The following is a 19,599-nucleotide window of genomic DNA, read 5'->3' on the forward strand; positions in this document are numbered from 1 at the left end:
TAATATATATTAATGGTTTTTAATTTAAATATTATAGATTTAATTACTGTTATTATATCATGAAATAAATAATATTGATATCAAATATTTTTTTATTATTCCATTAAACTATGTGCAATTTCATCACGTATAAAATTTATCCAATAAGGACTATATTTTCTATGATTTCTTAAATGCGCAACAACAAAAACTAAATTTTTTGTTACGTTATCAAACGATCTCCTTCTAATTTTTTGAATAAAACATAATCATAAATAAAAATAAAATTTGAATTTTTTTTAATTGAATCGGACCCGGAAAAAACATAATTGAGCTTGTGATCAAATTTTCTAAATACTACATTATCAAGTGATCTTCTTTTAATTTATATAATGTTATTAAATAATATTAAACACTAGTTTTTAGAATAAAATATAATTTTAAAAAAATAATTTTTTTTAATACAAGTAGTTCTTCAACTGGCACTGTTCACATAAACAATGCCTCACGTCCAAGTAAATTATATTTATCTAGACATTTTATGTAGAGAGTAAAAATATATAAAGATCTCACATGAAAAGCAATTAAAATTTTATATTACCAAACTTCATGTTTACACAATCAACCACCACGTAAACAAACACCCACTTAGCAGCATCCTTACTACCGCGCTTTTCTTGCTGCGATGCTGAAATAACGTAGGTACTGGTTATATCCTTCAAATAATGAAACTCCAGACTTGCAGCAATAATACAAACACCAGACACTACTATGGATATAGCAAAGAAACAAGTTGGCGGATACATACATTTTTTGAGTTTCATAATTGTTGATGGTGTCAAGGAATGTGTGTGTATGTGAATAATTGTTGGTGGTGTCTAGGAATGAGTCTATAATGAAATTCTAAATCTAGAAGTGCTATTAGGTTAATGCAACCAAGACATGGCAACACAGGCAGTGGTCAGAGAAGACAGTGGAGGCAGAGGAAGAGAAACACAAGGTGAGAATGTGAAGGAGGCAGTGAAACTACTCAACCGATTATCTGCCAATAAAATGTGCAACAAAGGGAGTAACTACGGGAAAAAACATTATTCTGGGATGTTATTGAAACACAACCTTATGGGACTCATAATTTAGAGAGGGAAGAAATTATCATCTACTGAGTCCATATTCAAGGCTTGTAGGAAGGAAAGAACCACCACAGGCACAAATATTGTGAAACTTGAAAACAAAGAAGTATAACAGCCACAGTAAACTTTACTATAACGATGTAAAAAGTGCATCAAAACTGCTCTTCACAATTTACAATATCAAAAATTGAAAAGATAAATCGAAAGACTATCCTGATGAATATACTAATAATTCTCTAGCCAGTCAATAACTACAAGACGTTAGACGTTCAAAGTCACCTGATCTTGCAATAAAATTCTCTTCTTCCCTACGCTTTTGCCTTTGATTAAGCCGTTCTTAGGTGTTATTCACTCAATGGCTTCCCAACAAACTTCCCTTGATATGGCATAGATGAATATTTCCCAGGAACTAGATCTTCTACAGGTGAAGATATCTTAGGAACAAGATCTTCCATGCATGGATCTTTCTCTGGAACAAGACTTTGCACCAGGTTACCTGATTGCATCTTCATAAAAAATTTGTGCCGCTGTCTTAAAAATCTAAAAATCAAGAACAAAAAAGATCAATCCAGGAATGAATTATACCATTCTAGCATTTTATGAAGCTCTGGTGATCCATACAATTCAAGTATACAAAGAACATACCTAACTTCAGCCGAAAGAATCTCTCTTTTCTGCTCTACTGTTCGCAATTTTCTCTTCTTTGAAACAAAATCCTAAACAAAAATCAGCACAAAACTATCATCAGAATGACCTATTATGCATCATCTTAAGCAATTTCAATTTTTCAATTCTTTTTATTACAAGACCCCAGAACTAAGCAGCCAACTGTCAGTTGAAGGGTTACACAACTATGTAACTTAATTGGGGTGGACCTTTTGCCTCAAACTTGAGAACCAAAACATAGAACAAATTATTCAAAATCCATTGTTTTTCCTCGTCAAAAATTGAAATCAAAGCATGATTTTCTAAATAAAAATCCTCAACAAAACCATCAAGAACATTAACAAAGGCACGTATCCATAAATACATGAAAATTGAAAAACAAGATTCTCAAATTAAAATATAACACAAAAATAATTCAATTAAAAGAGAAAAAATCTGACCTTTTGCAATTCCAAGAAATCCTCCAGTAGGTTTTGATATTTCACTCTATTTATTGCTCCCTCGTCAACAAATTGAGATTGATGAGATTTCACAGCAACCCTTTTCTTATTATTCTTCGACATTGTGTATCTCCACTATAATTCTTGCAGTTAAGCCAAAAAAAATTGACAAGAAGGTATAGAAAAGCAAAATTTGGTGAGAATTAATGAAACCCTTTAGATTTCTTAACCCAAAATTCAATAAAAACTCTTTAATAAAGCATAACAAGAAATAAATCCGGTTGAAATAAGGATATTATTTTTTAAAATTCTCTTTTTATAAAGAAAAAAAAATATAAAGACACAAACTTGATGAAAACCGCTAAAAAAAATCACTAAAACTTGGTGATTAAGCAAAGAAAACAAAACCCCAATTCAACTTAAACAAGAAAACAGCCGTTTTCGCATCCTACATAGAGAAACATATAAAGGGCAAAGATTTAGAGAGAGAGAAGCAAAAACAATATAAAAAGAACAAAGAAAATCACTCCAACAAGGACAAAGCCAGCCAGTCATGTAAATTGTGTTCTGCTTCTGGGAAACTCCTATACTTGAGAAACCAAAAAAGCCCATGTAGGAAAGAAGAAACTCTTAAACATGAGCTATGAAAATGGGGTTCAAGAAAGGGCATTTATGGAAAAAGATACAATCTTTTTTTCATTTTGGATGTTTTGGAGACAGAATTCGAGAGGTGTGATTGGATGACAATTCTTTGCTTCCATTTTTTACCTTAAAAATATATTTTGTTTTTGTGTAGGAATTTTGGTCCAGCTGGGCCATTTTAGAGGTGATAGAGAGGTGGAGGATGTGGTCATTGTAGTCTTGGAGGATTCTTCTGGGCATGGTAGAGAGTGTGTGTGCAGACAGGTGATCAATGGCTACTGTTTTGCTACACGGAGGATCTTGGAATGGTTCTGCTTGACATGGCCAGGACAATGACTTAAATTACCAAATCGCCCTTATCCAATTTTTAGAGTGAGTGTGTGTGTGTAATAAATTATTTTGACAAACCTAAAAAATGTTTCCTTTTCCCCAATATTTTTTATATCAATCTTCTCCTTCAAGTTTCAAAGATTTTCAATTAAGTATTTTTTTATATTTGATTGTAGTTTGCATCTTAATTATTATTATTTTTTAAATGATGTAATGTTTTTAGAAATAACATTTTTTATTAAGGAATTCTCATAAGAGGTTCTAATTAAGGAATTAAAATCTTTTAAGGATAAAATTGATATAAAAATTTATTTGGAGTAAAATTAATATTAACATAAAAAGGTGGTACTTTTAAAGTTTGCCCATAAAAGTTTTGGGTGAAGTTCATTTTGGGACATGAAGAATGTATTTAGATGCAACTCAAAGGTAAAGGATAGAATTTCAATAATGATTCTCTTTGTGGGTTTTGGTTTAAATGAATCAGTTGCTTTATATAGCAAGGTTATTATACGCGGTATGACTCATTATCTGATTTAAGAATTGAGTTTAGTAAATTAATCTAATTAAAAATATATTATTTTATTAAAAAAAAAGTAAAATAATTTTAATTAAAACAATTAAGTTTGATGAAGTTAATTCTTATCTAGTTTAATTTAAAACTTGGCAAAAAAAAAAAAAAATCTCCAGCTGACCAGTCTATTAAACAACATTTTTGGTGGAAATCACAAGCACAGATGTACAAGTGTCCATCTCAGCCGTGGTGAATTCTCTGAGATCCTTGTTAACCCATAACCCTGAGATATTCAAGAGCATTTCGTCGGTGAGTGTCGCTGGTGCAGCACACTGCTTCAAATATGTCAACACCAAGCAGTACTCTCTTTCGATTTTCTCCTTTACATGTTAAATCATCAGTAGACTAAATAATTTTATTTATTTTCAGCATTGTTGTTAAGTAGTCTCTTCTCTTCAACTCCTATAATTGTTCTATTTGACTTGTACAAGCACAAAAAGACATCCTGCAATAGCTAAACACTAGGGATAGATAATAATCTTCACCAACCATGATCGATACTGGAGCGAGTAATCTCTTCCTTCGTATTCAAGAAAGAGTCTTTCTAGTTTGTATTGTCGAGTAGTTGATCCAGAAAAAAAATATCATTAAGTACATTGCCTATTTATGCATATTTTTCATTCGAAATGAGGCATGTCAAGATACAGAAAAGCTTACAAAAATTTCTTGTATGCTGAATGGCGGGTACAACTACAAACAGCTCGTTGATACAAGCATACCATGCCATTTACCAAATAAAATCAGTGTACTATGTATTTCAAGATTTTACATAATGCATCGTTGTAGGGGTTAAATATTCACAGTTTTCATGGACAACAGATTAGATGGCCTTGAACGCACCTGGGTTGCAACCTGAATATATAATCGTGTACTCTTGATCTCTCTGCAAAAAGAAAACTTCACTGAATCTGCAATGAAGGATGGCTAAGGTAAATTTGGAATGCCCAGCCTTGCACATATGCTACTCAGCATGCACAAAATCTTGAGATAAATTTAAGCGCTTATCACCATCAGCAAAACCATCAAGTCAGGCTAAAGTTCCCTGCAGAAAACAAAGTTGGAACTTGTTTAGTATAAAGGAAGCATTCGTTAACACTTCAACTATGAGTTTTGGAGTCAAAATTGTAGAGATCCTTCAGAAAAGAACCAAAATTTTTAGATTTGGGATATTCATGAATTAGTTTAGATGGAAGTAATACCCAGTAAAACTTGAGTGGAAAGATAAACAGCCAAGAGAATACATGACCAGTTGAGCATCTTTGAAGGGTCAGGATTGATTAGGAAGCTGAGCAAAAGTTCCAGTATTGGGGTCGCAACCACCAACCATCATCTTCTTGTAGATGCCATAGGCAAGTTCAGAATTTCCAGAGAGGGTGTATCCACGAATAAGAGCATTATAGGTGAACACATTAGGTTTAAGACCTATAAATTGCAGTTCTTCATATATCTTCCCTGCTTCCTCTATCATTCCAACAATCCCAAGATTGAGTATCAAGGAATTGTAAGTGTAAAGATCAGGAACGATCCCTCTATTCTGCATTTCATGAAAAAGAGATAGAGCTTCTTCTGTCCTTTGTGATCGTCCAAGCCCATTAATCATGAGGTTATAAGCTACCAAGTCTGGATCTAGGCCTGCCTGCTTTAATTTCTCAAAGTAGTGCAAAGCATCGTCCACTCTCCCTGCTATGCATAGGATATCAACAAGAATGGTGTAAGACTTCAAGTCTGGTCTTATTCCTTCTTTGACCATCCTTTTAAAGAACTCGCAAGCAGTATCCACGTAACCCAATTTCCCAAAACCATTTACAAGAATATTGTAAATAGCACTGTTAGGCCTGCATCCATAGTGTACCATCCCGTCAAACATTTCATGTGCATCATCAAGTCTCCCTGCCTTCAGAAGTCCATCTATAAGGGGGCCAAAGGTACAGGGAGTGGGAGAGAAATCACCACTGACAAGATTGTAATACAAATCCATAGCCTTGTCCAATCTATTAGATTTCACTAGATTGGAGATGACCATGTTGTAAGTTATGGTGTTGGGCTTGCATCCCCTAGCTAGCATTTCATCATACAGATCAAAAAGTTCATTGATCTTCCCAGACTTCCCATGAGCATCAATTAAAGAATTGTAGGTGAATGTATCTGGAGCACAGCCAGCACTCTTCATCTCCTCAAAAAGATTCCAGGCCGCTTCAACATTATGAACTTCTAGAAACCCATCAATCAACAGGTTGTATACTTTGAGTGTTGGTTTCACTCCCAGTTCCTTTGTGAACTTCACAAATACATTTTGAGCAACAGAGGTTTTCTTATGCTTACACAAAACCTTAATTATAGGTAATAATACAGAGTCATCCTTGCAAATTGCACGGCATACCAATCTTTCACCAAATAAAATGGCCTTTTCTGTTCCAGCCTCAGTCAAAATGCCTCCCATAACATCTTCCCAAAATGGCCTGTCTATGTTAGATCCAACCTGATAAAAAAAGTCCTCAGTGATCCTGAAAGCATCCTCTATCTGCCCGCTCTTTATAACACCAGGAAGGAGCGTGCACAAAGTCACATGATCAGGTCTGAGCAATTTCTTCATCTGATGGAAGAGCCAGATTGCATTTTTAATTTGGTTTTGTTTAATAAAACCATGAATGATTGTGTTGAAAGTTAGAACATCAGGTCTGCAATTCATTGTTGTCATTTTGTAGAACATTTTCAGGGCCAAATCAACCTCATCATTCTTGCAAAGGCAATCCAAGAGTGTATTGAAAGTAATTGTGTTTGGTGAACACCCATGCCCCTTCATACTCTCAAATAGCTGAACAGCTTTTTGGATTTGACCCTCTTTCCCAAACCCAGCCAGTAATATGTTGTAGGTCACAACTGTAGGAGCAAGGTTCATCTCCTCCCCTAATCCAGCTAGTAATATGTTGTAGGTCACAACTGTAGGAGCAAGGTTCATCTCCTCCATTCGGCAAAACATTTGCCATGCCTCTTCCACTCGGCCAGCCTTGTAAAGTGTGTCAATCAAAGAATTAATGACGATTACATCGGGTTCACACTGAACTTTTGACATCTCAGATAGTAACTTGATGGCTTCATCCACTTGCCCTACCTTACTATAGCATTTCATCATCATGTTATAGGTCACTGAATCTGGAGCAAGCCCACTACTTTTAAGCTCGTTAAACATAGCTTTTGCTTCACCAAGCCTTCCCATTTCAGCAAGACTATACAAAGATGCATTGCAAGCAACAATGTTAGGAGCAATTCCTCTAGCTTTCATCTTCTCAAAGGTCTCGAGAGCTTTTCCAGGGTGACCAGACTTTCCATGGTAGTCAATTAAAAGGATATATGTATAAGCAGTGGGTTCAACACCCAGAGATTCCATATTACTGAAAAGATCCAACGCATCATCTAACCTGTTTGCCCTCAAAAGTCCACAAATCAATGTGTTGTAAGTATGGAGATTTGGTAAGACCCCTTGCTTTCTCATGGTATCCAACAGATCAAAGGCTTCATTAATTCTACCAGCTTTGCATAAGGCATTAACAAGTATGGTAAATGTAACCACATCAGGAGCATAACCATCAGCTTCCATTTCAGTCCAAATTTTTTCCACTTTGTCCAAGTGTCCACAATCACTGAACTTGTCCAACAAGGTTACATAGGTTACCTTATCAGGTTTGTGACTGCTAGATTTCATTTTCGTGAACAAGCACATAGCGTCGTCAAGCTTTCTGGCAGTACAAAGAGCATCAATGAGAACTGTGTAAGTGACAACATCAGGACCGCATCCATCATCATCCATTCTCTTCATAATCCTATATGCTTCGTCAATTTTCCCATCTCTCCCCAGTATTCTAATGCAAATGGTGTATGTGTAAATATTAGGCCTCAACCCCATACTCTCCATCTCTTCCAGCAAACCCATAACAGTTTTAATATTCCTTCTCTTCCCTGATGCTACCATAAGTGCAGAGAACGTCTTAAGACTAGGCTTAAGACCTTCCGAGACCATTCTTCTATACACTTCCAACGCCTCCTTACAAAATCCAGACTGAAGTAGAAAGTGGATCAACCCATTATATGAATAAGCATTCAAAACAAACCCTGCCTCCCTCATCTTTTCAAGGGCAGACGGTGCTTGCCTCAGGCCACCCCTGATAAAAAGACTCTTAAATATAATCAAATAAGTATCCACATTCCTCCTAATTATTTGCCTTTGCATCAAGTCAAACACAAAAGCCATATCCTCCACCCTCCTATGAACCCTCAATATTTCAAGCATATGATTACAGGTTTCAGTGGTGTGAACAACATTTGGCAACTCACCAACTGATTTAAAGTAAAAAAGAGCATGAATAGGGTCTGAAATTGAGTGAAGAACTCCCAAAACTTCATCAGAAGATGACCCCTTTCTTGGCTTCCCATTCACCACCAGGTCCTCATTCTGGCTTTTCAATGCAATTCCACAAAAAGCCACTTGTTTTTTGTTATTTTTCTTCCAATTTACGTTAGACCCGAACGGGAAAACCCTCAAAGTTCCAAACTTTTCACCTCCTAATGACCCATTTTTATGTCTGAAATCAGACAACCTATTCTGCTCACTAAAAACAATACTATAATGGATACAACTACAACACATACTTGAAGAGCTAAGTATTAACACAGCCATGGAAGAAAGCTATAAGAGACAAAAGACTAAGCATAAGAGTGACAATCTCAAGAGATTAAAAAAAAAATGGGTTCAGTTTTGCATGATAGTTTCTTGTTGAATTGATAGTGAGAGAGTTAAAACGAAACAAGTTTAGAGAGATACAAAAATGAAGCTTAAGACTCACCAGGCAGGTCTGGTCCTAGATGATGATATTGGCTATGGTGGAGATTGGCTTGGCTTGTTTGGATATTTGAATTTGAGGGGTTATGTGGTGAACAGAGACTACATGATTGCAGAGTAAGATATCTGTGGTCATTGATTCTGTTCTTTGAGATATTCTTTTGGAATTTGTGGTGCATTCATTTGCTTCTTTTTCAACTAAAGGTATTAAAGCTTTGTGCATTAAATATATAATTGCTAGAACTATAAGGGTTAATGAGTTAATTGTATTACAATATAGGGACTAAATGGATAGTTTACTCCCAAAACCTAGACAGAAGTAAAACTATCCTGTAAAAAGGCAGTGACGTGTGAATTACCAAACACGAACAAAATCATCACTTTAACCTTAACTGCCGCCATAAACCGCTCCCTGTGCACCTCAGAAGCCCTAGACACCAACTCGCCAAAAACACCAACACAGCATTAGCCTCAAAAATCCTCTCAAAATCCTTACCAAAAGAGACACAGAGGAATCTTTGTAAGAAAAGTTGCTGTCCTTCTTGTCTAAGAAGCTAAAATGGAAAGCAGCAGCAGCAATAGCGATGTAGTGCCAGAATCAGCCATGGAAGCAGTGGAAAGAACCTTAGCAAATGTAAAACAAGTAGAGACCCATTTGCTTGAATTCTTGTCTCTTGCTAACCCTGATGTCCTTGATGAAATGCCACCTCTTCAAAGGGCTCAATCTCTCTTTATGCTTGCTAAGGCCACTTCTACTCTCTTTGCATGTATGTATAAGCAGTATATCAAGACCATTTTTTTACCAATAATTTAGTCTTATTGATGTTGTTTTTGGTGATTTTTATTTGTTTTTTTTTTTAATTTTGTGATTTTTTTCAGTGAGATTGAGAACTACTGGAATTCACCCAGATGAACATCCTATCAAGACAGAGCTTGTATGTGTTCTTGCACCATATTATTTTTCCTTAGATTTTTTTAATTTCGGCATCTGGGTGGTTTGGTTTTGATGTTTAGTTTGATGTGTCCTGTGTATTTTACTTGGTTTTTGGATTAGGGTGGGGTACTGTATGATGCGTCTGAATTATGAGGTTAAAATCAACGGTTTTTATGGTTAATGTTTTATGCAGTTTTTTGTTTTTTCTCCTTCAATGTGTTGGTTTATTAATGTATGTCTTGAAGATAATGTTCATGAGCTTTACCTTACATGTGCAATTTGGTGGTTTGTAATTTGCAGGAGAGATTGAACTTGTATCAAGACAAACTAGAGCAGTTTGTAGATATAAGTAAAGGTACTTCTTTTGCCTTCTGTTGTTGATGCATGCAAATCTCAAACTGTCATTGCTAGGGAAGGACGAGGAAAATAAACTTGACATATATGGAAAGTTGTTGCCGTGTTCAAGTTTTTAAACTGCGACAAGCTTGGTTATATGGAAAGTCGTTGCCATGTCTAAATTCCTAAACTACACCAAGCTTGGTTAGATGGAAAGCCGTTGCCTTGTTTAAAATTGTATTCTGCAATGAGCTTGCTTATGCTAGTCATTTCACATCTCTTATTAATTAATCAAATTTGAATTTGTTCTTGAAGAACCATTGCACCGTTCTACTACTTTAAATTACCAGGCTGCAACCCGTTTCATTGAGCATTCACTGCCTGACCTTACCCCCGGTAAGTCATCCATCACTTTTTTTGTCATTGGCATTTTTCTTTCCTTTGTGATCTCATATTTTCTTAAAATAAATATTGCTGTTTGCAGAACAGCGGAAAAGCATGAGGAATATCAGTAAAGGAGAAGGGCCCAAGATTAAGTATACAGAGAGGAGCACCCACAAGAAGAGAAAATGCGATACATCTGAAAAACAATCAGTACAAGCTGCTGCCCAAGAGTTTCTTGAAAAAGCTGCACGCGAGCTTTTTGGGGGCAACACAGATGGTTTCAAGGGACCTCTTATAAAAACTGATTCATCATCTGAAGATAAACTGGCTGTGGATTGATTTTCTAATATATCCTGGTACATCATAAGATCATGTATATCCATAAAATAGTTCCTTTTTATCTAAAAAGTTTCGTTTGTTTTTTGCTTATTCTATTATTTGACCATACTGTTGTGGAAAAAGTATGGAATTTTTTCACTTTCTAGTTGTTGATGCTGGTATATGTGGGGTATCTTATTTGAACTCAATTCTATGGTCGTCTTAATTTTCCTTTGAATCTTTTTAGGCCACCTTTTTGCTTGATATAACTAGATAACCTTGTTTGGTTTAATTAACAAAATAGTACCCGAGGACATTTGAGTATGTTGAAATACAAATACTTTTATCTCCAACAATGTTGAATATTTATTATCTTAAATTTGGAAACATGCTGCATAATCTGTAACAGTAGAAAAGGAAACAGAGAGTGAATTTTGAGTATAGAGATAAAATCTTAACATGCTAATATGTTATTTTGAAGTCTTTCAAAACTTATAAATTTATAGGGTTTATATGAAAAGCAATGGACAAGTTGGATGTGGGATGTACAGTTGTTTGGCATGTGCAGCCAATGAAGGAAAAGCTTTGTAACTCTGGTTTAAGTATCTAAAATCTAATTAAGATAATTGCAAAGAGCTATAGATGTGAATGCTGAATGAAGTTGCACAAAGATGCATGCATCCCAATATTTCTGTTAGTCTTTCTTCTTTTTAACTCCTTTAAATCTGCAGTTTAATATACCGAAATCAACTTTCCTTTAGTAAGCTTTTGAACTTCATGAGTTCCCAGTTCTTGTACTGTTTGAATCTCATATCCCCCCTTTCTTACCTCACAGGATTTCATAGACGAGGTCTGCCAGTGTTTGCATCAACTGGCCTATTTTTGTGAATGAATTCGTATTGTCAACAGTGTATCATGTCAATGGGTATCCTAGAGCATCACTAGACCCTCCCAGAGCATTAACAATTTTGTTCCCTTATCCACCGTGGTGAAGAAAAAGCACAATACTGTAAGTAATAAACAGCTGCGCTTAGCCAACTTTTCTCGCGCGTTGTAATTTGGATTGGGAAGGACAGCTTTTAAATTTAGGGAGAGAGGTGATGTGGTTGTGAAGACTTTTAAACATGGTATCTAGGTCTTCCAAGTTAACTTGAATAATCAACAATTTTAGACTCCTAACATATGGATGGAGGGCATGAAGCATGTGATTTTTTATTACCACCTTGCGTTTAGTTAGTTCTTCTTTTATATATATATATATATGTATATATAAAAGACAAAAAGTGTTGTTGAAAGGATAAAAATAGAGACAATGTCCTCTCATCTGATTTTGTCTTTTGTATCTCAAGACTAACGAAAGGCAATTGTGCTAGTATCACTGAAAAACACAGAATAAGGTATTTCGTGTCTGTTGTTGATCAGGCGACACCTTGATTTGAACAGGGGAAAAAGGATTTGCAGTCCCCGCCTTACCACAGATAAGAAATAGATGAAAATACCTCCCTTTTTTGTCTTACTGAACTCTTTTTTTAGTACTTGTATCTTGAATCATATTTTTCTTAATTATATGGATGCATATTTACCATTTGCAACAAGGCGATTCTAATTTATAATTCTAAAGATTTGAATGAAATCAGAAGAATATATGTGCTGTATTTCCTGGGGTCAGAGGAGCCGCCATGTGATGGTGGATATGCTGCCTTTTTCTTCTTTTTTTATGATCTTTCTGGGTACCATCGCATTTTGGATGCTAACCTTGGACACGTAGGTCTAGAAAGTGCTTTCTTTGCAGAAAATATGCAAGGACTATTTATTGGACTTGTCATAATTCAGAAATATGAAATTTCCACTGCATATGATCAAGTTCCAAAAATAAAATAAATGAATCGATCCTCTTATAATAATCTATTGAAGATAAGAGGAAATGGGATCCAAGTTTCCCTCACATAGCATTCTATATATATCTCTAATCAGGCAATACCATCATTACTATATGATTAAATGAATGAACAAATCAAACCCTCCAAATTCCAAACCCAAGAACATCTTTCACGTCAAAATAACCCCAAAACCAAAACCCCGAAAGCCACCAAAAAGCCACCTCTCAAGGTATAAGCACTGCTTGTTGGAGCAACAGCAGGGCCACCCTCGAACTCAGCTGGAGAAGGAGCTGGAGAGATTCCAGTGTGTCTATGCTTTTGAGACAGAACCACCACAACAAATTTCTGTCCCTTCTCACAATGACCCTCAGCCCCACTGATGAAGTAGAATGGCCCTGATCTATCAAGCTTCACCTTGGTATTCCCATCCTTGTATTCCTCAATAGGGCTTGTAGTGCTGCAGCTAGCATAAGCCTCCTTGGTCACTTGCAAGACTGAATCTTTCTGGCCATCGTACTTCCACGCTGCCCAAAAAGTAGAGTTAGAAAATTAAAGTAATTGAAACCCAGATAATGTTTCAAGCACATTTTTATTAAAAAAATGAGAATTACCAAGAGAATCGCCAACAAGAAAACGAGCTTCTTCAGCCCATTTGTTAAGCGAATCAGACTCTGAAGATGGGATTTTCCATGCATCTGTTTTGCCCCCGACTAACAAATCTTTAGCTTGTGATAAACCCACAAAAAAAGACATCAGCACCAAAGTACATGCCACAGCTCTTTGAAAGCAAGTCATTGATATTGAGAGCTTAAAAAAGATGGAGAAACAGACCGGAGGGTTGTTGGTGGTTCTGGAGAGAAAGTAACTCGCAATTTGCACAAGGCAAAAGGCGTTTTTGCTGAATTTATAAGAGAGAATGAAAACTAGCCGTTACTGAAAAAGACGTTGATGTAGGGTTCCTGGGATATTGGGGGTCAAGGCCGTTTTGTACGTTTTTCAAAAGATGTGACAAGGTGATACAAAATTAAGGGTCAAAAGAAGTGGAAATCCTCTACATAAATCTATGCAATTTTTTTTTTTCTTGTATATCAAAAGTATACATAAATTTGGTGTAATTAAATTTTTGTAGTGCTATTTTTTCCAAGAAAGATAATATCAAATGCACAAAAAAAATACAAATCAATTAGATTTTTATGTTATTAAACTAAAAATGAAGAGGTAACATGTTTTTTTTGTATATTAATTATATTTTCTTATTTTATAGCAGAATTATTATAAAATAAGAAGTCAATTAGTATCTTTAATTAATATAATTAAGTAATATTAGAATATTGCATTTTTTATTCTTTTTTAACTCAATTTATATATAAAAAAAATAGAAACAATAAATGTGATTATATCTATATACACAGCTCAATATTATTACAGCTTTCGACTCGCCAACCCAAGTTGTCATTTAATGGGTTGGGCTTGGTATCAACCTGTCCATAATAAACTACACAATTATCAAACTCAACTAAATTAGGCGGAATCTCTCATTATATAATTGCCTTATTTAAAAAAAAAATCTTTAGAATTCTTCTAGTTAAATTTAGATAGATCAAGTTAAAAACTCGACTAAATTAACCAAATTTCACATCAATGGTTCCTTTTCTTTTAACTTAAAATCTAATGAGAATTAGATTTTGGATAACAATTTTTCAACCCCTCAATTTTAATTTAAAGTTTGTTTATTGTTACAATTTAACATACTTTTTCAAGTATTTTTCACCTGCAATGCTTTTTAAAATGATTTCACTCAACTAATATAAAAAATATTATTTTAATATAATTTCAATTAAAAAGATATCTTCCGCGCTATCACCACACACTATAAATATAATGCAAAAGGCAAAATCTTCAATCCGGGCTTCACATGTCGGATTGCAATGATGCAATTGCTACGTGTTCAAGAACCAAACGTTCATGTCAAACGGGGCAACAGTGTAAATTGGTTTCTTTAACCCTTGTTAAGTCTAGCTATCTAAGGTTGAGAGATCAAAGCCAGGGAACGGGAGCTGGAGGTAAAACGCACACCCACAAGATTGAGTCCTGAAGAAGTTAAATGGAACAGATGCAGATGATCCATCCATACGTGTAAACGACCCTTCACCACCACTACAATGGCAGTTACCGGGTTCGTGTGATCACTGCTGCTATTGGATATACGTTGCATGCCAAGAAAAAACCTGACGCCACTGCTCGTGACGTCGCCAAGGCGGCTACTGGTACTGCTGATCCTATAGACACCCGTCCTAGGAAGTACATAGATGGCTATAAAATCTTTTTTTCTTTTGCTTGTAACATGGAAGGGAAGTAGTTTATAATCTATATCCTGATTAGTTGATTTTTCAGGGTAATTAGTTGTTTCCATATCTAAACAAGTTTAAGATCTTTTTGGGAAGATGCAGGCTGTGGTGCACCCTATGATCCCATCCTATGTTCTTTTGGCTTGGGAATACAGGTCTCAACCCGTGAGTGGCGGCTTGCACCGCAGCCGCGCACTAAGAGTGTATTTAAAAATATAATAAAAAATGTGCTAACAATTATGATTTAAAATGTTTTTGGTTTAATAATATTTTTTTATTTTTTAAAATTATTTTTAACATCAATATTTCAAATTGATGTAAACATAATAAAAACAATTAAAAAAAAATCAAATTTTGAGGGTCTAAGACCACAAGAAGATAAGAGATCAAATGGGAGCATCACAAGATCGGTCACCAATCTATATAATTAAAGAAGAAAGTGATTCTTAAACAAAGGTTGAATAAAAGAACTATAACATCAAAATCATGACATGTCTGTCTCAATCCAAAAATGTGCAAATTGGTTTACATTTGAAAACATAATAATTATCTACTAGTTGTGAATCTTACCCTGTTTTGGACGTCGAGGTGGGGGAGAAAAGGATCTGCTAGAGTTAATCAATTTTCACTGATGAATAGATGAGCCTTGTGAACCATAAGCATGCATAGAATCCGATTGTCCCAGTTAGCACGAAAAATGCATACGATGCGACTAGCATGTATCCAAAGTACAAGGCCCCTGAAACCAGTTTGGTTATCTCAAGCTTTGTGAAGAAGTAGAATGTTGCATAGAGGAAGAGGTACAGTGCTGAGGAACCAGATGTGAGGTATGACCTCCACCACCAGAGGTAGTCCTCGCTGCATAACTGGAAGTAGCAGAGGACAATTGTTATTTCAGCACAGGTGACCATGAGTATTGCAAAAACAAGGAACAGGAAACCAAAGATGTAGTAGAATTGATTCAGCCAGATCGAGGTGAGAATGAAGAAGAGCTCGATGAAAACAGCTCCAAATGGAAGAATTCCTCCTATTAGAATTGAGAAGGCTGGGTTCATGTACCAAGCCTGCTCTGGGATCTGTCTCGGGATTTTGTTTGTCTTCACAGGGTCCTCAATTGCTGGCTTCTTGAACCCAATATAGCTTCCAACAAACACCAAGGGAACTGAAATTCCAAACCATAAGAATATAAGAGCAAACATTGTCCCAAATGGCACAGCCCCAGAAGATTTCTGGCCCCAAATGAGAGCATTCAAGACAAAGAAAATCGCAGAGACGACCCCTGGGAACATGACTGCAGTCCTGAGTGCAATTTTCTTCCATTCTGATCCTTTGAACATTTTATACAACCGGGTCGAGGCATAGCCAGCAAAAATGCCCATAAAAACCCAAAGTATGAGCATGGCTGTCATAAGACCACCTCTGTTTGAAGGGGAAAGGAATCCGAGAATGGCAAAGATCATGGTAACAAGGATCATTCCAAAAAACTGAACGCCAGTTCCAACATAGACACACAGCAGATCTGAATTAGATGGAGGCCTGAAAACATCTCCATGAACAAGCTTCCATCCAGTCTCTTCTTGAGCTTCCTCCTGGGTCTCAAGTTCATTGTACTTTGATATATCACGGTAAAGGGTTCGTAGCATGATCATAGCCACCATGCCAGAGAGGAAGAGAACAATCATCAAAGAATTTACAATTGAGAACCAGTGAATTTGGTCATCAGTCATTAACAGATAGGCATCCCATCTGGAAGCCCACTTCACATCACTGTCCTGAGGTAAATCAAGAGAAAATATGAGAATGCAAAATCAATCCATGTATGCAAAGTATTTCAATGTTATCTGCCCATGCAACAAATGAATAAAATGGTAAGGTGGCTCGCTGTATCATAGTTTGCCAAGGTGCTCAACAAAATACACGTCCAAACCACTGGCATATGGGGACAATAACTGATGACAATACAACAGCTTATCATGAAGTTGAAATACTAACAGATGACTACAACATAAGTTTTAACTATCTGAAGGAAAAGAAAAAGGAAACAAAAAGGAAAAAATAAAAATAAAAATAAATGTAAACTGTGTAGTCATGTGCAAGATCTCACCAGGAATTCAACATCGTATGTGAAAATGATTTCTGCTTTGTCTTCAACTTCTTGAGGAGTGTTAGAATTAACAACAGCATGTCTTGTGTGGGGGTCACATGTAGTTAATCGAGGCTTCTCATCATTCCACTTCCCTTCATATGCATGTTTAACGCTGGTATTTGAAAAAAAAAAAATCACAATCATGGAATCAGGTAAGATGCAACCATTTCACAGAAAAGATATGATAATTAAATAACTGACCTGAATGGTTTTACTTCAAATCCAACAATTCTTGCAGCATTAGATTGAGAATCTTTATGATACTTAACAATGAATGACAGGTGATTGTGGATAAAATACTTTTCCTCTTTGCTCTGCATATAACCAGACAATGTAAGCACAAGAAAAAACCAACACATTAAGAAGTAAGGGGAAATTTGAGTGCAATAACGCACATACCCCACTGTATTGGCCTTTGAGCCCAACATGATATCCAAGCTGGTAAACAGGATGAGATTCCTGGTCCAGCCTTTGGATGGGAACAACAAGAGGAAGGTTATCAAGGATCCTGTCAAATGAGTGATAGAATAATTAGAAAAACAAAGTTCATATCTCTCATCATGAAATTTAGTAGATAGACTCCACGCCTAAAAACAGTGTTTCATACATGTTAACTCGATACTCGTCATCAATCTTCTCTTTGAATGCCTTTGCAGTTTTGGAATCAAGTGTCTTCCGGCAAAGAACATTGCACATCTTTGCATCCCCCATGTTAAACTGCAATAATTCCAATCAAAAGGTCAGGAAAATAATAGTGCATGCATGTGAAGAAGTTAGTCCACACTCATCCAGCCTAACAAAACTGACCACATAGGGGGAGTTTTCAATGCGATCACCACGAAGTACTTCCCCAAGATTCTCAGCACTGTCTACAATTTTGGATGGGGTACAGAAAGGAAGAGTATAGTATGAGTAAGGAAGTTGTGTTTTTATAGAGGTCAATTTGTTTACTTTCACCATCAACTCGGCGCCCTGCAAACAGAAGGAAAAAAACAAATAAACAAATAGAAAAACCACACAATCAAAATGCAGCCTCTACCTTTATCTCCAACAATCACAACAAACACAATCCGAAAAACAGTATTGATAAAGCTCCTAATTATACAACCTCCCCAAAAAACAAAAGTCAGAAATAGATTCTTACTCTAAAAACACTTAGGATAATCAATATGAATTTTTTCATATTAAGCCATACCGCCACTAATTAACACTTAATCTCAATTACACTCACTAATTAACTACAGCATCTTCAACTATTTAATGCAACTGGAAAAGAAACACAACACAATGACTCCAAAACATCATAATGCAATAACAAATTCACAAGATAACTTCTAAGCAATTATTTTTATAAAACTAGCAAAAACCATAATGACTGTCAAGATTAAACATAAAGAACAAAATTAGTAAAACTAAACAGCGGACCCTCCTCGTAACTGACAATGTTGATCTAGATTAACATAAATAACAGCTAATCAAATCCCTAAACCACCTCCATTAACCTAAAAAAAAATCCTTCTATAATCAAATCAATCATTTTCACAAACGAAACAAAAATCTATCAAATCTCACATTCTCCTCGCACTAGAATCAAACAAAACCGATTTGAATAAAACTCAGCAAATATAACTCATAATAATCAAAATCCATAAGCAATTCGTATCAGTAACAAGCTTAATTTGAAATCAAATGCCATACTTCACTAGATATCAGCCTAATCAAATTCCCTAAACCACCTTCATTAACCTAAGAAAATCCTTCTGCAATAAAATCAATAATTTTCACTAACCAAACAAATATCACATCCAAACCTAACAAATCTCACATCCTCCTCGCATAAAATAAAACAAAACCGATCCGAACACAACTCGAAAAATATAATTGACAATAACTAACTTAATTTGAAATCAAATGCCATACTTCAATACAAAATAACTAACAAATCACACATTTCCCTTGCATAAAACAACAAGATCTCTGTAAATCAAATAAAAAACCGCAAAATGAGATCTGAAATGAAAATTTGTAGATCGTGCAGTGAGAGTAAAAGAGAGAGAGAAGTGGAGCTGACGTTAATGAAATCCTGAGGAGCGACGCCAGGGAGATAGAAGGAGTGCGCGCCATGAATAAGGATTGTGAGAATTGTACATATTGGCAACAGCAGAGATCTCGATCTCGCGCGAGGCGCCATGGAGGAGGAGGAAGATCTAGAGGAGTGATTTTGTTGTGGAAATTTGTGATAGAGGAAGGGATCGGGGTGTTGGTGCTATATTGTAATAGGGGGAGGGGAGGTGGGGGTCAACTAGTTTTTTGAAAGAAACGATGCTTTGGAGCAGTTGGATCTAGACGGGGATTTTAAATATTTTGGTGAAATTCATTTTGGTCCCTGTAGATTGATATATGTTCCACTTAGATTCTTATTGGCTTAATTTTGTTATTATAGCTCTGAAGGTGGAAGAAATTTTATTTAGTGCGTTAGAGAAATGGATACAAAACTATTAGATAATTATATTTAAAAATAATAAAATATTATAAAACTATGTGTAAAAAATACTTTTTTTATGCTTTCAGTGCATGTTTAATATTGTGATACATTATAATTTTAAAAAGTAATTTTCACTTAAAAATACATTGATATAAAGCTACTTTTTCTCCCAA

At 35.5% G+C, this 19,599-nt stretch overlaps 5 protein-coding genes across 10 annotated transcripts; 1 reads left to right on the forward strand and 4 right to left on the reverse strand.

Annotated features, from left to right (window-relative positions):
* Positions 1-757: 757 nt before the first annotated feature.
* LOC105130573 (uncharacterized) lies at positions 758-3,292 on the reverse strand. Of its 2 annotated transcripts, XR_843257.1 has the most exons (4): positions 2,216-3,292; positions 1,755-1,825; positions 1,389-1,649; positions 758-1,200 (listed from the first exon to the last, which is right to left on the reverse strand). XR_843257.1 is itself a non-coding variant. In XM_011033139.1 (3 exons), exons 1-3 carry the CDS (start codon positions 2,336-2,338, stop codon positions 1,454-1,456), a joined length of 390 nt encoding a protein of 129 aa, XP_011031441.1. In that variant the 5' UTR covers positions 2,339-3,292; the 3' UTR covers positions 1,202-1,453. The 2 variants fall into 2 exon arrangements, 1 of the variants encoding a protein (XP_011031441.1); XM_011033139.1 differs by lacking the exon at positions 758-1,200 and having other exon boundaries at positions 1,202-1,649.
* A 999-nt stretch (positions 3,293-4,291) lies between these two features.
* PGR3 (proton gradient regulation 3) lies at positions 4,292-8,819 on the reverse strand. 3 transcript variants are annotated; one of them, XR_843259.1, is made up of 3 exons: positions 6,667-8,797; positions 4,958-6,606; positions 4,292-4,800 (listed from the first exon to the last, which is right to left on the reverse strand). XR_843259.1 is itself a non-coding variant. In XM_011033144.1 (2 exons), the coding sequence occupies exons 1-2, from the start codon at positions 8,431-8,433 to the stop codon at positions 5,026-5,028; spliced, it is 3,348 nt and encodes a 1,115-aa protein (XP_011031446.1). In that variant the 5' UTR covers positions 8,434-8,797; the 3' UTR covers positions 4,892-5,025. The 3 variants fall into 3 exon arrangements, 1 of the variants encoding a protein (XP_011031446.1); XR_843260.1 differs by lacking the exon at positions 4,958-6,606 and having other exon boundaries at positions 8,600-8,819; XM_011033144.1 differs by lacking the exon at positions 4,292-4,800 and having other exon boundaries at positions 4,892-6,603; positions 6,664-8,797.
* A 112-nt stretch (positions 8,820-8,931) lies between these two features.
* Positions 8,932-11,677, forward strand: LOC105130575 (nuclear nucleic acid-binding protein C1D-like). 2 transcript variants are annotated; one of them, XM_011033142.1, is made up of 6 exons: positions 8,932-9,362; positions 9,475-9,530; positions 9,830-9,884; positions 10,181-10,261; positions 10,350-10,622; positions 11,403-11,677. In XM_011033142.1, the coding sequence occupies exons 1-5, from the start codon at positions 9,155-9,157 to the stop codon at positions 10,586-10,588; spliced, it is 639 nt and encodes a 212-aa protein (XP_011031444.1). In that variant the 5' UTR covers positions 8,932-9,154; the 3' UTR covers positions 10,589-10,622; positions 11,403-11,677. The 2 variants fall into 2 exon arrangements, with proteins under 2 accessions (XP_011031444.1, XP_011031443.1); XM_011033141.1 differs by having other exon boundaries at positions 10,350-10,605.
* On the reverse strand, positions 11,613-13,312 carry LOC105130574 (early nodulin-like protein 1). Of its 2 annotated transcripts, XR_843258.1 has the most exons (3): positions 13,059-13,312; positions 12,558-12,971; positions 11,613-11,698 (listed from the first exon to the last, which is right to left on the reverse strand). XR_843258.1 is itself a non-coding variant. In XM_011033140.1 (2 exons), the coding sequence occupies exons 1-2, from the start codon at positions 13,240-13,242 to the stop codon at positions 12,622-12,624; spliced, it is 534 nt and encodes a 177-aa protein (XP_011031442.1). In that variant the 5' UTR covers positions 13,243-13,312; the 3' UTR covers positions 12,339-12,621. The 2 variants fall into 2 exon arrangements, 1 of the variants encoding a protein (XP_011031442.1); XM_011033140.1 differs by lacking the exon at positions 11,613-11,698 and having other exon boundaries at positions 12,339-12,971.
* A 1,874-nt stretch (positions 13,313-15,186) lies between these two features.
* Positions 15,187-19,259, reverse strand: LOC105130577 (transmembrane 9 superfamily member 8-like). The gene is made up of 7 exons (XM_011033145.1): positions 19,013-19,259; positions 17,749-17,913; positions 17,549-17,658; positions 17,341-17,449; positions 17,143-17,255; positions 16,900-17,053; positions 15,187-16,567 (listed from the first exon to the last, which is right to left on the reverse strand). The coding sequence occupies exons 1-7, from the start codon at positions 19,130-19,132 to the stop codon at positions 15,410-15,412; spliced, it is 1,929 nt and encodes a 642-aa protein (XP_011031447.1). The 5' UTR covers positions 19,133-19,259; the 3' UTR covers positions 15,187-15,409.
* Between the last annotated feature and the right edge of the window lie 340 nt (positions 19,260-19,599).

This window comes from Populus euphratica, unplaced genomic scaffold, assembly GCF_000495115.2.
Source record: "Populus euphratica unplaced genomic scaffold, PopEup_1.0 scaffold21.1, whole genome shotgun sequence".
Lineage (NCBI taxonomy): Eukaryota > Viridiplantae > Streptophyta > Magnoliopsida > Malpighiales > Salicaceae > Populus > Populus euphratica.